Source organism: Chinchilla lanigera, unplaced genomic scaffold, assembly GCF_000276665.1.
Source record: "Chinchilla lanigera isolate Chin_1 unplaced genomic scaffold, ChiLan1.0 scaffold00123, whole genome shotgun sequence".
Taxonomy (NCBI): domain Eukaryota; kingdom Metazoa; phylum Chordata; class Mammalia; order Rodentia; family Chinchillidae; genus Chinchilla; species Chinchilla lanigera.
Genome location: NW_004955524.1, coordinates 3,324,042 through 3,337,224, shown reverse-complemented (window position 1 = coordinate 3,337,224; position 13,183 = coordinate 3,324,042). Strand labels below are relative to the sequence as shown.

At 60.2% G+C, this 13,183-nt stretch overlaps 1 protein-coding gene across 1 annotated transcript in view; it reads left to right on the top strand.

Moving 5' to 3' along the window:
• The window catches only part of Kcnn1 (potassium channel, calcium activated intermediate/small conductance subfamily N alpha, member 1), a gene marked incomplete in the record, with an annotated part of 21,134 nt that overhangs the window by 7,097 nt on the left and 854 nt on the right, over positions 1-13,183 (top strand). Inside the window, 9 exon segments of the mRNA XM_013507269.1 lie at positions 3,302-3,793; positions 4,091-4,186; positions 5,868-6,286; positions 6,415-6,423; positions 7,824-7,965; positions 8,289-8,399; positions 8,780-8,907; positions 10,456-10,525; positions 13,031-13,183. Coding sequence (XP_013362723.1) covers positions 3,383-3,793; positions 4,091-4,186; positions 5,868-6,286; positions 6,415-6,423; positions 7,824-7,965; positions 8,289-8,399; positions 8,780-8,907; positions 10,456-10,525; positions 13,031-13,183 — 1,539 coding nt within the window.

Sequence of the window (13,183 nt, the reverse complement as noted above, 5' to 3'; positions counted from 1 at the left end):
GAGCGGGGCGCGCGTGGGCGGAGGGGCGGCGCGAGCGCGGGTGCGGATCGGGGACCCCATCCCCGCGGGGCTCTGGGTGGGTGCGCAGCGGAGTCCCCAAACTCCGCGGTTGGAGGCTCGCAGGGAGCCGGACTTGGGGGGTCAGAGGGAGGGGGCCCCCATTTCCGACCCCGGGTGCCTGGGTCGGGTCAGGCGGCCGGGTCCCCCGGGTGAACCCCGAAGCCGGTCCCGGTGCCCAGCCTGGCCGCCGCTCCTGCGTCCCCGAAGGGGCGCCGATGCGAGGGGGCTGGTGGCCCAGTGCCCGGACGGGGACCTCGGCAGCCACCACGCCGCCCCCCAGACGCCGGGAGCGGGGCTCAGCGCCGCCCTGCAGAGCTCCGCCCCGAGCGCTGGCCAGGGTCCCGGGCAGCCCCTCACCCTCCGCGGACACGCGGCCTCGGACTGCCCCGGCTGGGACTCGCGCAGGCCCCGCTGCCCTGGAAGTTTCTGCCGTGTCCCGGTGTCCCACGCCAGCCTCGGTCCCTGGGCGGTGGGGGCCCCGCCTCGGGGCTGACAGGCGGGTGACACTTTCTCTTGACCCAGTTCTTGAGGATGGAAGAGGCGACTGTCAGTCCTTTCCGGCCACCGTGGAGTGGGGTGGCGTCTGGGCACTTCTCAAAGGAGGCAAACAGAGGGCTCAGCGACTTCGGTCATGCGTGGGGACACCCCAGGCCCGCTGCTCCAGCCTGCCTGTCGTTGGGGGGGTGGTATTTTTGTGCTTTCTTTGTTTTGGGTTTTTTTTTTTTGAGACAGGGTTTGACTCTGTAGCCCGGGCTGGCCTCAGCCTCGTGGGGATCCTGCTGCCTCAGCCTCCTGAGTGCTGGGATCCAGTGCCCGGCTGGCCCCTGCTGGGTGCGAGGGTTCGTTCTGGGCTGTGGAGGTCCTGGCAGGTTCTTTCTCTTCCCGCGGGCCCTACAGTGAGGAGCACAGGAGCCACCCCTGCTCCTTTTCTCCTGCGAGCCCCAACCTTCCAGGTTCCCCAAAACTTCATCTCCTGGGTGTCACGGATGCCCCGGGGAGAGGATAGCAAACCCAAGCAGGCTCAGCAGTGTTCCCAGCCCTCCAGCCCCTGCGCAAGCTCAGAAGCCTCCCCACAAACACCCCGGTAGGAGGAAGTCCAGACCCTGCCCTGGGCCTCATGGGAGCTCCCAGCCCATGTGGGAGACCCCAGCGCATGGCCCCGCTTGCAGCAGTAGAGGAGGAAGGGCCCTGAAAGGCCAGGGGGTCTCCTGCGCAGGACACACACACACACACACACACACACACACACACGTGCGCGCGCGCACACACACACCCAGCATCTAGGCCCTGCTCTTCCCGGCTGTGTGACCTTGGGCAGATTGCTGTCCTCCTCTGAGTCTTGCCTGTCTTGTTTGAAATGGGAATGGGGTGCCACCTGCCTCCTTGGGTAACAAGAGGGGAGACGCGTGACACCAGGGGCTCTGTCAGTCGCAGGGTGGGTGCCAGCGGAGCCCTCGGCCCTCCTGGAGCCGCCTGCCCTGTGTCCCCTCCCCCACAGCCTCCCTGCCCAGGGCAGCTTAGGACGCGCGGCCAGGCTGAGGGACATGGCAGACAGGCAGCTTGGCGCGCGCCTTGGCGGCTGAGTCACACCCGAGCTCTCGACCCGGCGCCGCTTTGGAAGGTCGTTCCCAGTGGCTCTCGCGGGGATCGTGTACAGTGGGGGGCTGGCAGCAGGGTGTCTGGGGTTCCTTATCCCCTGCACCACCACCTCCTCATCCCACGGGGCGGCCAGCGGCAGTGCTTGCAGGGGGCTGGGCTTGAGTGCTCGTGTGGACGGAGATCAGGGTGAGGTCGCCGGCAGGGTGACCCACTCCTGCAATTCCAGCCAATCCGGAGGATGAGGCAGGAGGATCTCAAGTTCAGGCCGACGTGAGCAATGTAGGGAGTGAGATCCTGTCTCAGAAAGTTGAAAGGGCCGGGCGTGTTGCTCAGAGGTAGAGCTCTTGAAGAGCACGTCCGAGGCCCTGGTTCCATCCCCGGTGCTGCACAAAAGTGAAATAAAAATAAACCGGCCAGTGCTAGGCCGAAAGGAGTCAGCCTCATGAACTGGAGAGTCCAGATAAAGGAGCCGTGGCCAGCTGTGATGGCGGGGTGGGGAAGACAGACGGCATGGCCTCGGGTCTGTCCCATTCCCACCCTGTGCTCCGTTTCTCCATCCACACACGCGGCCTAGTCCAGGTTCCCTTTCTTGGGCCCCAGAGGCAGGCTCAGGGTCCCTGTGGCCACTGCCCTGACCCTTGCTGTCCCCCAGCCACTGCTTGAGCTCGCACATGCTGCCTCTGTGTGTGTGTGTGTGTGTGTGTGTGGTGCTGGGGACGGAACCCAGGGCCTTCACACAGCTGCGTCTCCAGGCCTTTTTACTTTTTATTTTAAGACAGGGTCTCACTAAATTGCCCAGGCTGGGCTAGAACTTCAGATCTTCCTGTCTCAGCCTCCCAAGTGCTAGGATTACAGGTGTGCACCACCACATCTGACTTGCCCTTCTCTCTTTTTTAAATGTTATAATAAGCCAGGCATAGTGGTGCACACCCATAATCCCAGCATTTAGGAGGCTGATCCAGGAGGATTTCTGGGAGTTTAAAGCTGGCCTGGGCTACCTAGTGAGCTCAGGGTACAGACCAAAACCTTACCTTGGATAAACAAACAAAAATGTATGTGTTATAATAAAAAAAGAAATTTCATTACTTATCTACCTTAACTAGCCGGGCATAGTGGTACATGCCTGTAATCCCAGCACTGAGGAGGCTGAGGCAGGAGTGCTATGAGTTCAAGGCCAGCCTGGACTGCATAACGAGACCCTGTCTCAAAATACCACAAAATAAATAAATAAAATAAAATAAATTGCGTGGGCTGGGCTGGGCTGGGCTGGAACTTTCGATCCTCCTGTAGGAAGCTGTATGCCCACGAACCTGCTGTATCTTCTACTCACGCTGTCGGGCTGAGGGTCGCCCTGCGCCTGTGCCCCTCTGGGGACTGGGAGACTGGGCCTGGCCATGGTGGGAAGGTGTGGGCACGGGGGAGGGGGCAGTGTGGCTGGAGGGTGGGAGAAGGAAGTGGGGACAGGTGGGAGTCCAGGAGATCTTGGCCCCAGCGAAGCATGGATCTGGGAAGGGACGGCACTGGGGAGCCATGGTGGGATTTGGAGCAGAGGAGGATGTAACAGACTTTGGTGTTTCTGGGCTTTGCTGGGCAGTGAGGACCCCTGCCTGCCTCATGTGACCAGGTCCCTGTGTCCCCGCAGGTCAGCTGGAGATCCCCGCCGCTGCGCCATGCCGGGCCCAGGGTGGCCTGCCACCAGCCCGGCCACCGTGCCCAAGTGGCCATGAACGGCCACAGCCACAATGGCAGCGCGGGGCGGCCGCTGGGCAGTGGGCCCGGTGCGCTGGGCCGCGAACCCCCGGACCCCGAGGCTGGCCGCCCCGCGCAGCCCCCGCACAGCCCGGGCCTGCAGGTGCTGGTGGCCAAGGGTGAGCCCGCCCGGCGGTCCCCCAGCAGTCCCCGCGGGCAGCCCCAGGACCAGGCGGAGGATGAGGAGGACGAGGAGGAGGAGGAGGACGCCGCCGGCCGCCCGAGGGCCGTGGGGAAGCCGCCTGCTGCGGGCCACCGCCTGGGCCACCGGCGCGCGCTCTTCGAGAAGCGCAAGCGGCTCAGCGACTATGCGCTCATCTTCGGCATGTTTGGCATTGTCGTCATGGTGACAGAGACAGAGCTGTCCTGGGGCGTCTACACCAAGGTGGGCACCCAGGGACACGGGCCCAGGGCACCGGGGCGCATGGGGAAGGAGAAGCCCAGGGACCGCCGGGACCGGGCTTCCCCTGTCTCCTGGCACCGCCCGGGTGAGGGCAAATGTCGGGGCAGGACGGCCACCAGAGACCAGGCCTGTGCGCCGTGACGTGTGAAAAACAAATCAGACACACAGCAGAGCTCTGCACGGCCTTCGAACGTGGGGGAATCCAGGCCAGTGGTGGGTGGGCCGCCTGGCTGTCCCTGGTGCCTGCCCTGAAGCTTCCTGTGTCCCCTCTGTCTACAGGCGTCTCTGTATTCCTTTGCCCTGAAATGCCTCATCAGCCTGTCCACCGTCATCCTGCTGGGCCTAGTGGTGCTGTACCACGCCCGGGAGATCCAGGTTGGTGGCCCTGCCTGGCCCGTCGCCAGCCACGCGCACCGTGGCCCCAGAACCCCAGAGCACAGACGAGTCTTTAGAGGGAGGACAGACGCTCCACTTGGTCCCTGCAAACTTCCCCAGTGTGGCCTGTGCTTTCTTTCTTTTTCTTTCCTTCTTTTTTTTTTTTTTTTTTTTTTTTTTAGACAGGGTCTCACTATGCAGTTCAGGCTGGCCTTGAGCTCATTTTGCAGCCCAGGCTGGTCTCCAGCTTGCAACGATCCTCCTGCCTCAGCCTTCCGAGCGCTGGGATTACAGGTGTGCACCACCACACCCAGCCTGTGTTTTCATTTTCGTTGCTGAGTTCACAAAGAAAAGAGGTAAGCTGGGTGTGATAGCACACACCTGTCATCCTGGTACTCTGGGAGGCTGAGGCAGAAGGATTGCAAGTTCAAGCTCATGCTGGGTAATTTAGCAAGGCCTTGTCTCAAAATAAAAAATAGAAAGGGCCTTGGATGGAAAGATCCCAGGATCCATCTCTAGCACCTCTACAAAAGCAAGAGCAGCCGGGTATGGTATCACATGCCTGTAATCCCAGCACTCGGGAGGCTGAGGCCGGAGATCGTTGCGATTTCCAGACCAGCCTGGGCTACAAAGTGAGCTCAGGGCCAGCCTGAACTGCGTAGCAAGACCCTGTCTCAAAAAAACAAAAGCAAAAGCAAAAGCAAAGCCACACTGGCTGAGTAGCTTAAACAGCAGCCCTGCACAGCCGCCTGGTTCAGGGCTGGAAGTCCAAGTTTGAGGCCTTTGCAGGGCAGTGGGACAGATGCAGCCCAGGTCCCTCCTGGCGTTGGTGGTGCCCGAGGTTGGTGGCTTGGGGGCACTGCCCTGCTGTCTTGAGGGTCATATGACCTTCTCTCATGTGGGGACCCTGTCCAAATAGCTCTCTTTGCTCTTTTTCTTTTCTTTCTTTTCTTTGTTTTCAGTCCTGGGGACTGAGCCTAGGGCCTATCAGTCTACCATTGAGCTATATCCTCAGCCCTTTTAATTTCTAGATTTTTTTTTTTCCACTTGTTTTTTTTGGTCTTTTTTGAGATGGGTTCACTTTGCAGTTCAGGTTGGTCGTGACCTCATAGTGACTGGCTTCCACGTTTTGTTTTGTTTTGTTTTCTGAGATAGGGTCTCCAAATATACTGCTCCATACCCAGCAGTTCAGGCTGGTCTCACATTCTCAGTGATCCTCCTGCCTCAGCCTCCTGAGGGCTAGGATCACAGGCATGTGCCCGGACACCCGGCACATGATACTTTCATCATTCACTGTTACCCCGTTGTCTCACCCCACCCCCAGTTTCCCATTTTGGGGAGATTAATATGTGTAGTGTATCTTGATCACATCCCTATCCCTTTTACCCACCCTTATGCTCCCTCTAGTTTTCCTCCCCTTTTTTAAATTTTGAGATAAGATCTTGCTAAGTTACTAAGCCGGCCAGGCTGGGGGCTTGAAGTCAAGACCCTCCTGCCTCAGCCTCCCAGGTAGGTGCGGATCCAGGCCGTTGTTTGGTGTGAGTTCTCCCCAGCGCAGAGGCCTAGGGAGTTCCGCCCTCGCAGCCGGTTTCCTGCTCCAGTTGGGCGACCCAGCGGGCTGGGCTTCGGGCGGGCCAGGCTGCCGCGGCCGCGCCTGACGCGCTCGCCGCCCCCCCCGCAGCTCTTCATGGCGGACAACGGCGCGGACGACTGGCGCATCGCCATGACCCGCGAGCGCGTCTTCCTCATCTCGCTGGAGCTGGCGGTGTGCGCCATCCACCCGGTGCCCGGCCACTACCGCTTCACCTGGACGGCGCGGCTGGCCTTCACGTACGCGCCGTCGGTGGCCGAGGCCGACGTGGACGTGCTGCTGTCCATCCCCATGTTCCTGCGCCTCTACCTGCTGGGCCGCGTCATGCTGCTGCACAGCAAGATCTTCACCGACGCGTCCTCGCGCAGCATCGGCGCGCTCAACAAGATCACCTTCAACACGCGCTTCGTCATGAAGACGCTCATGACCATCTGCCCGGGCACCGTGCTGCTGGTCTTCAGCATCTCGTCCTGGGTCATCGCCGCCTGGACCGTGCGCGTGTGCGAGAGGTGCGCTGCAGGGCCGGGGACCCGGGGCCGGGCTCTGGGCTCTGGCTGGGGCGCCCCTCCTGCCCCCGCCGCCGCCCCCACTCTTAACTGCTTTCCTTCTCCCCTGTGCCCGCCCTGCCGGACCGCAGGGAAGACATGTGAGTGTGCCCGGCGCTGCCCTGCCCTGCCCCGCGCTGCCCCCGCTGGGAATTTAAGATTCGCTGCCGCGGAGGGGCGGGAGGGCGCCCCAGGCCCCGTCCCTGTCGCCAGGGCTCCGGGAGGGGCAGCAGCCTGCGCGGGGTGGCCGTCCTCGCCCTCTGCTCCCACGGCCCCAGCAGGCTCAGCCCCTGGACCTTGGCGGGCCACGGCCCTGGAGGGTGTGGGGCCGCCCACCAGCGGGAAACTGAGGCTGAAGGGGCCACTTGCTTGCCGGCCGGTGCCTCCTTGTCCGGCCCTTGGGGTCCTCCCTGCGCGGGTCACCTGGGACCCAGGCGCTGGCCCCACAGCCGCCCAGCGGGAGCTGAGCCAGGAGCGGCGGGATTGGGGTTCCAGGGTGGGGTCCCCCGGTCCCAGCCGGTCCGGGCAGGCCAGCGGGCAGCCAGTCCTAAATTCCGAGCCCGCAGTGACGCTTGTGCCCTCCCCGCCTTGCTGCGTCCCTGCCCCCTCGTGTCGCCTGGGCCCTGGCCTGGCTCTGCCTGAGACACCTGGAGGCCCAGCCTTGGGGCTCTGGGGGGGACCCCAAGCCCTTCATCCGCGAGGGTCTGCCTTGTCTCCTTCCGGTCCCCTGTGCCCAGTTCTGCTGTCCCCCGCCTCCCGCGGGGGACCTGAGCCCGGGAAGGGACGCTGGGGTTGCGACGGGTCCCCGAGTTGTCCTCAGACCCTGAGAGCCCACCTCCCGGCCCTGGCCTGGGACGGTCACCCCAGCCCTCTCCAGGGCCAGGCCGTGGCCCTGCTGTGGCCCTGGGGACCCAGCCAGACTCTCAAACTGCCCCTGCCCCACCCAAGGCCCGGGCTCCGGGGCTCCCTGCGCATTGGCTCCTGCGCCTCCGTACCCCGCGGCCTTGTGCAGCCTCCGTGCCCGGCCGTTTCTCTTGCTGCCCGACCCCAGTTCCCGCCTCACTCCCCGCCGCTGCCGGCCCCCTCGGCCACCCGTGTCCCGTGTGTCCGTGTGTCTGTCTGTGCACAGCTGTGGGTGGTGTGGGGGCTCTGTCACGTCCCTGGGCCGGGAGCGGAGACTGGCGCAGGGGGCGGTGAGAAGCAATGGAGGCCCAGCACTCAGAGGCTGAGGCAGGAGGATCACCGGGAGCTTAGGGCCAACCTGGGCCACACAGCCAGACCCTGTCTCAGGAACACAAAAGAAAAAAAATACAAAAGAACATAAAGGGACATAGGAGAGGAGGGGGGCAGGCCACCGTCGTGCCCCCAGGGGCTGCCCCAGGCACGACCCCCAGAAGCCTCTGTCCCTGCCCCAGGCTGACCACTCCTGCGTGGCCCTGCCCGGTGTGACCCACCCAGGAAGGGCCGCCCGCCCTGACTGGGCCTCCCTGCCGCCCCCCAGGTACCATGACAAGCAGGAGGTGACCAGCAACTTCCTGGGGGCCATGTGGCTCATCTCCATCACCTTCCTGTCCATCGGCTACGGCGACATGGTCCCGCACACCTACTGCGGGAAGGGCGTGTGCCTGCTCACCGGCATCATGGTGAGGGCCTCGCCCCGTGCCCCGTGCCCCGCGCCCCGCGCCCACTGCCTCCTGGGGGGCGCCTGTGGGAGCCGTTCCTGGCCCGCCATTCCCCACAGCCCTGGGATCGGGCCCTGGATGCTTCTGTGCCTCAGTTTCCCCAGTGATCACCACTTCCTCCATAGCTGCCAGGACCCAGCCCATTTATCTATGTGAGATGCCTCCAACCCTGCCGGTCCTGGTGGGCCCCGTCCTTGGCCCGGGGACAGGATGAGTCAGGCCTGGGGGTGGCGACAGGGCGGGGCGGGCGCTCTGCGGGACACTGAGGCCTCCGCCCCGCGCAGGGAGCTGGCTGCACCGCGCTGGTGGTGGCGGTGGTGGCCCGGAAGCTGGAGCTCACCAAGGCCGAGAAGCACGTGCACAACTTCATGATGGACACTCAGCTCACCAAGCGGGTACGGACCCTCTCACCCCCTCTGCACCCCGCAGGCACACCCACGTGCTCGTGCAGGTCTGAATTGCTGCCCTGTACCTCAGTTTCCCCGTGTGCAGATGAGCGAGCTATCAGCGTCGTGCAGATTGACCAAGCTCACACTTTCAGGTGTGGTGAGCAAGGGCAGCGTGTGAGACACGGTCACACTGCACAGGTGTGAAATGTGAGCATGGCCCTGCCTTACAGTCCGGGCTTCCAGAAGTTTCTAGAAGCATCTAGAAGCTTCTGGAGGTTTCCAGAAATTTCTCTCTTTTGGGGGGTTTGTTTTTGTTTGTTGTTTTTTGGGGCTTTGTTTTGTTTCTGTGTGGATACCCTGAGGAACTATTCTTTCTTCGGCCCCAGGTAAAAAATGCCGCTGCTAATGTTCTCAGGGAGACGTGGCTCATCTACAAACATACCAGGCTGGTAAAGAAGCCAGACCAAGCCCGGGTTCGGAAACACCAGCGTAAGTTCCTCCAAGCCATCCATCAGTAAGTCCAGAACCTTTCCAGCTCACATTTCCGTGTCCGCCTCACACGGAGGCAGCCAGCTGTGGCCCCGGGAGGAGGCCTAGGCCAGGCCGGGTGGAAAGCTGGTTGGGGGCTGCAGTTCTGTGCTGGGCAGGATGGGAAGACAGAGGGCCCAGGGCTCAGCAGGACGGTCACTCGGATCAGTGCCGGAAGTCCCTAATACCAGTGGCAGAAAGCATAGCTCATTTTCTGGAATAATTACACTCTTACCCTTTCAACGGTAAAACAGTTTTCCCTTTTTGCTCTGGCTGCCAGGAAGCTCAGAATGACACCCGTGGTCAGATCCATAAGATCGTGTGTGATAATCAGAAATTCTTTAATTTTCTCTGTTGTCCCTTTGTCCTCACAATTACTTAGTCCAGTGAATCTCAACCGTGAGACTCATTATAATCCCTCGGGGGACTTTACACAATCTCTCAAGTCATCTGCAACACGGTCACGATAAGAGCCCAGGTGCAGCCTGGGTTCATGTTCCCCAGGGGAGCAGTGCCCAGTTTAGAGTGTCAACAGTAAGCGGATATGGCTCAGGAGCACGTCCCCAACATCCTAGCACTCTGACAGGCTGAGGCAGGAGGGTCAAAAGTTCAAACCCAGCCCTAAGGCAAGGCCCTGTTTGCCTCAAAATAAAATTTATTTTTTTGTTTTGTGTTTTTTGATTTTTGTTGTTGTTATTGTTTATTTAGATGCGTGGGGGGGCAGTTGAAACAGGGTCTTGCTATGTAGCCCAGGCTGGCCTCAAACTCATGTGGATCCTCCTGCCTCAGCCTCCTGAGTGCTGGGATCACAGGCGTGCGGCACCACGCTTGGCCCATTTTTGCTTCTTTTAAGAAATGACAGGCGTATGAGATTAGGGCCACGCTAGCAACCCCACTGTAGCTTGGTCAGGTTTGCGAAGACCCTTTTTCCAGTGACAGTCCCACCCTGAGGTCCTGGGGCATCCAGTGCAGCCTTGGGGGACACCATTTAGCCCATATGGGCGGTTCCAGAGAAGCCAGGAAGGCACGTTGGGGTGCCCTGGGCATGCTTGGCACCTGCCCTGACATGGGGCGGTGTCCATCTCCGTCTCTTGCTGCCCACGCTGCCCTGGGGTGTGGGTCCCAGGGGTCCTGGCAGCGCCCAGCACAATGTCCTGCGATTCTGCTGCAGGACCGGGTCCCCCGCACAGCTGTCCGGGGCCGCAGCACCAGGGCCACCAGCAGGGCACCGAGGCCGGTGGCTTTGCCCCGCTGGGCCTGCTGGCGCCCGGGAGGCGGGCGGGGTGGGCATGCACTGCCGGGTTGCGCCGACACTAAACCGCCCTGTGGTTTCCCCCCCGTGCTGCCGGCTCCTGCCAGGGCTCAGAAGTAAGTTCCGGGGGCGGGGAGAACGGCGCTGGGGGTGGCAGGGGGCTGGGTGCATGTCCGCCCCTGGGTCGGGGTCCTGCAGCCCGGGACAGTCCGGGCTGGGGTCACCCTGTGGGGAGAATGGTCGCCGAGTCACCCCTGACCCTGGCGCCCACTGCGTCCCCAGGCTCCGGAGCGTGAAGATCGAGCAGGGGAGGCTGAACGACCAGGCCAACTCGCTGGCCGACCTGGCCAAGGTGAGGGCAAGGTCCCGCCGGGAGGGGGCCCCGGGTGGGGGTCCCGCGCACCCACTTTGCAGGAGGCACCAGAAATCACCTTCGTGCGGAACATCTTCAGTCTTCAGCACTGGCAGTTGGCTTTTATTTCAAAAGAGTAATATGCTAGCCAGGCGTGGTGGTGCACACCTGTCTTCCCAGCACTCAGGAGGCTGAGGCAGGGGGATCCCTGTGAGTTCGAGGCCAGCCTGGGCTACACAGCAAGACCTTCTCTCAAAAATTCAAAACCAAACAAAATTAACATGCTGGGCCTAATGTTGCACATCTATGATCCCAGTCACCCAGGAGGCTGAGGCAGGAGGACTGGAAGTTCAAGCCCAGCCTGGCCAATTTAGTGAGGCTCTGTCTCAACATAGAAAGGCCTGGGGCTGTCGCTCAGTGGTGAGAGTGGTGACTGCCCAGCAGATGCCAGGCCCTGGGCTCCATCCCCAGCACCCTCTTGAGGAGAGAAAAAGGAAAAAATACACATAGGTAGAAAATGACTTGGCAAAATCCCATATGTGGCATAAATTGGGCATTTTAATTTTGACTTTCTGAGACCTGGGCCCACTGCATGGTTCAGGCTGGGCCTAACTCACTATGGAGCCCAGGCTGACCTCAAACTCACATCAAGCGCAGAGATGACAGGCGCGGGCCGCCACACCCAGCTGGTATTTTAATTTGGATCAGCCACAACATACCACCATTAGAAATGGCACACAGGTGTCATCCCAACATCCCAGAGGCTGAGGCAGGAGGATTGCTTTGAGTTCCGGGCTAGTCCGGGCTACATAGGGAGTTCAAGGCCAGCCTGCAGTAAATAATGAGATCCTGTCTGAGAAGGAAGGCAGGGAAAAAAGAAATTAAAATATCTTTTTTTTTGGCAGTCCTGGGAATCGAACCCAGGACCTTGCCTGTGCTCAGCAAGAGCTCATCCTTGGGCTCCACCCCCAGCCCTGAAATTTGGGTCTCCTTTTTTTTCCTCTTTTTTTTTGGTTTTTGGGTTTTTTTCTGGTATCAGGAATCGAACTCACGATATTGTGCTTGGCAGGCGGGCACTGTGCCGCTGAGCTAAATCCCCAGCCCCTTTCTTTTTCTCTTTTCGTACCAGGAATTAAACTCAGGACCTTGCACTTGCCAGGCAGGTGCTTGTGCCACTGAGCTATATCCCCAGCCCTGAAATTTGGTTATTAAAAAATTAGTTGCAGAGCCGGGCGTGGTGGCGCACACCTGTAACCCCAGCACTTGGGAGGCTGAGGCAGGAGGATGGCTGCAAGTTCAGGTCCAGCCTGGGCCACATTGTGAGTTGAAGGCCAGCCTGAACTGCACAGCGAGACCCTGTCTCAAAAGACAAAAAATTAATTAATTAACTAAAATAAAAATAAATTAAAAATTAGTTGCAGATTTTCATTAAGCGGTATGTGCCTCTTAAGATCCAATTACCAAGCCTGGGGAAATAGCCCAGCAGCACAACTGTCTGCCTGGCAATTGCAAGGTCATGAGTTTGAGTCCCAGTATTGAAGGGAAAAAAAAAAGATCCAATTAACAAAAGCTTCTGCTCTGTTTTTGGTAATGGGAATTGAAGCAAAGCCTTCTTTGAAATAAGTCTTCTTTTTTTGATTTTTTTGAGACGTGGTCTCGCATGCAGTTTAGATGGACCTTGAACTCACTGTGTAGCCCAGACTGGCCTCAAACTCATGCCCTCCGAGGGCGCCACCACGCCTAGAGTCTTCAGTTGTATAAAGTCTTACAAGTTTCTAATTTTTCCTAAAAGTAACAAAGGTGAAATGTTTTCTAGTATTAAATTTTGTGAGATTTTTCACCAGTCTTAGGGATGGTACCTAGGACCTGGTGCACCCAGCCACACCGCCAGCCATTTTATTTTATTTTTATTTATTTTATTGGGGCAGGGTCTCACTGTGTAGTATAGGCTGGCCTTGAACTCGCTTATACAGCTTAGGCTGGCCTCAAACTCGCAGTGATCTTCCTGCCTCAGCCTCCTGAGTGCTGGGATTGCAGGCATGCGCCACCAGACCGGGCTAGTTTTGAATTTGAGACAAGGTCTCACTTTACTCAGGCTGATTTTGAAGTTCTGGGCTCAAGCAGTCCTCCTGCCTCAGCCTCTAGAATAGCTGAGACCACAGTCTCTGCCACCAGAAATACTGAGTATTTCTCTCTGACAGAAATCAGGCATACATTCTAAATTCAGAACAACAAACTTAGGGCAAAGAAGAAGCAGCAGAGGCTAGGTGTAGCCCCTGCAGACATCACTCTCTGTCCCTGGGTGGGTGTCAGCGATGGGGGGCACCGGGCCTGGGCACTGTGTGGCCAGGAGGGTGCTGGAGAGGAGGGCTGGGCTGTGGCCCAGGCCCGGCCCCCTCCAGGATCCGGCGTTGGGGTGCGGAGGGTCCCTGCTGCGGTCAGCCCAGGCACCCCTGGTGGCCCGCACACTGCGGGGACCCATAACGGCCTGCCCTGTCCCCACAGACCCAGGGCCTCATGTACGAGCTGCTGTCGGAGCTGCACGCCCAGCATGAGGAGCTCGAGGCCCGCCTGGCCGCGCTCGAGGCCCGCCTGGACTCGCTGGGCGCCTCCCTGCAGGCCCTGCCCGGCCTCGTCGCCCAAGCCACGCGGCTGCCC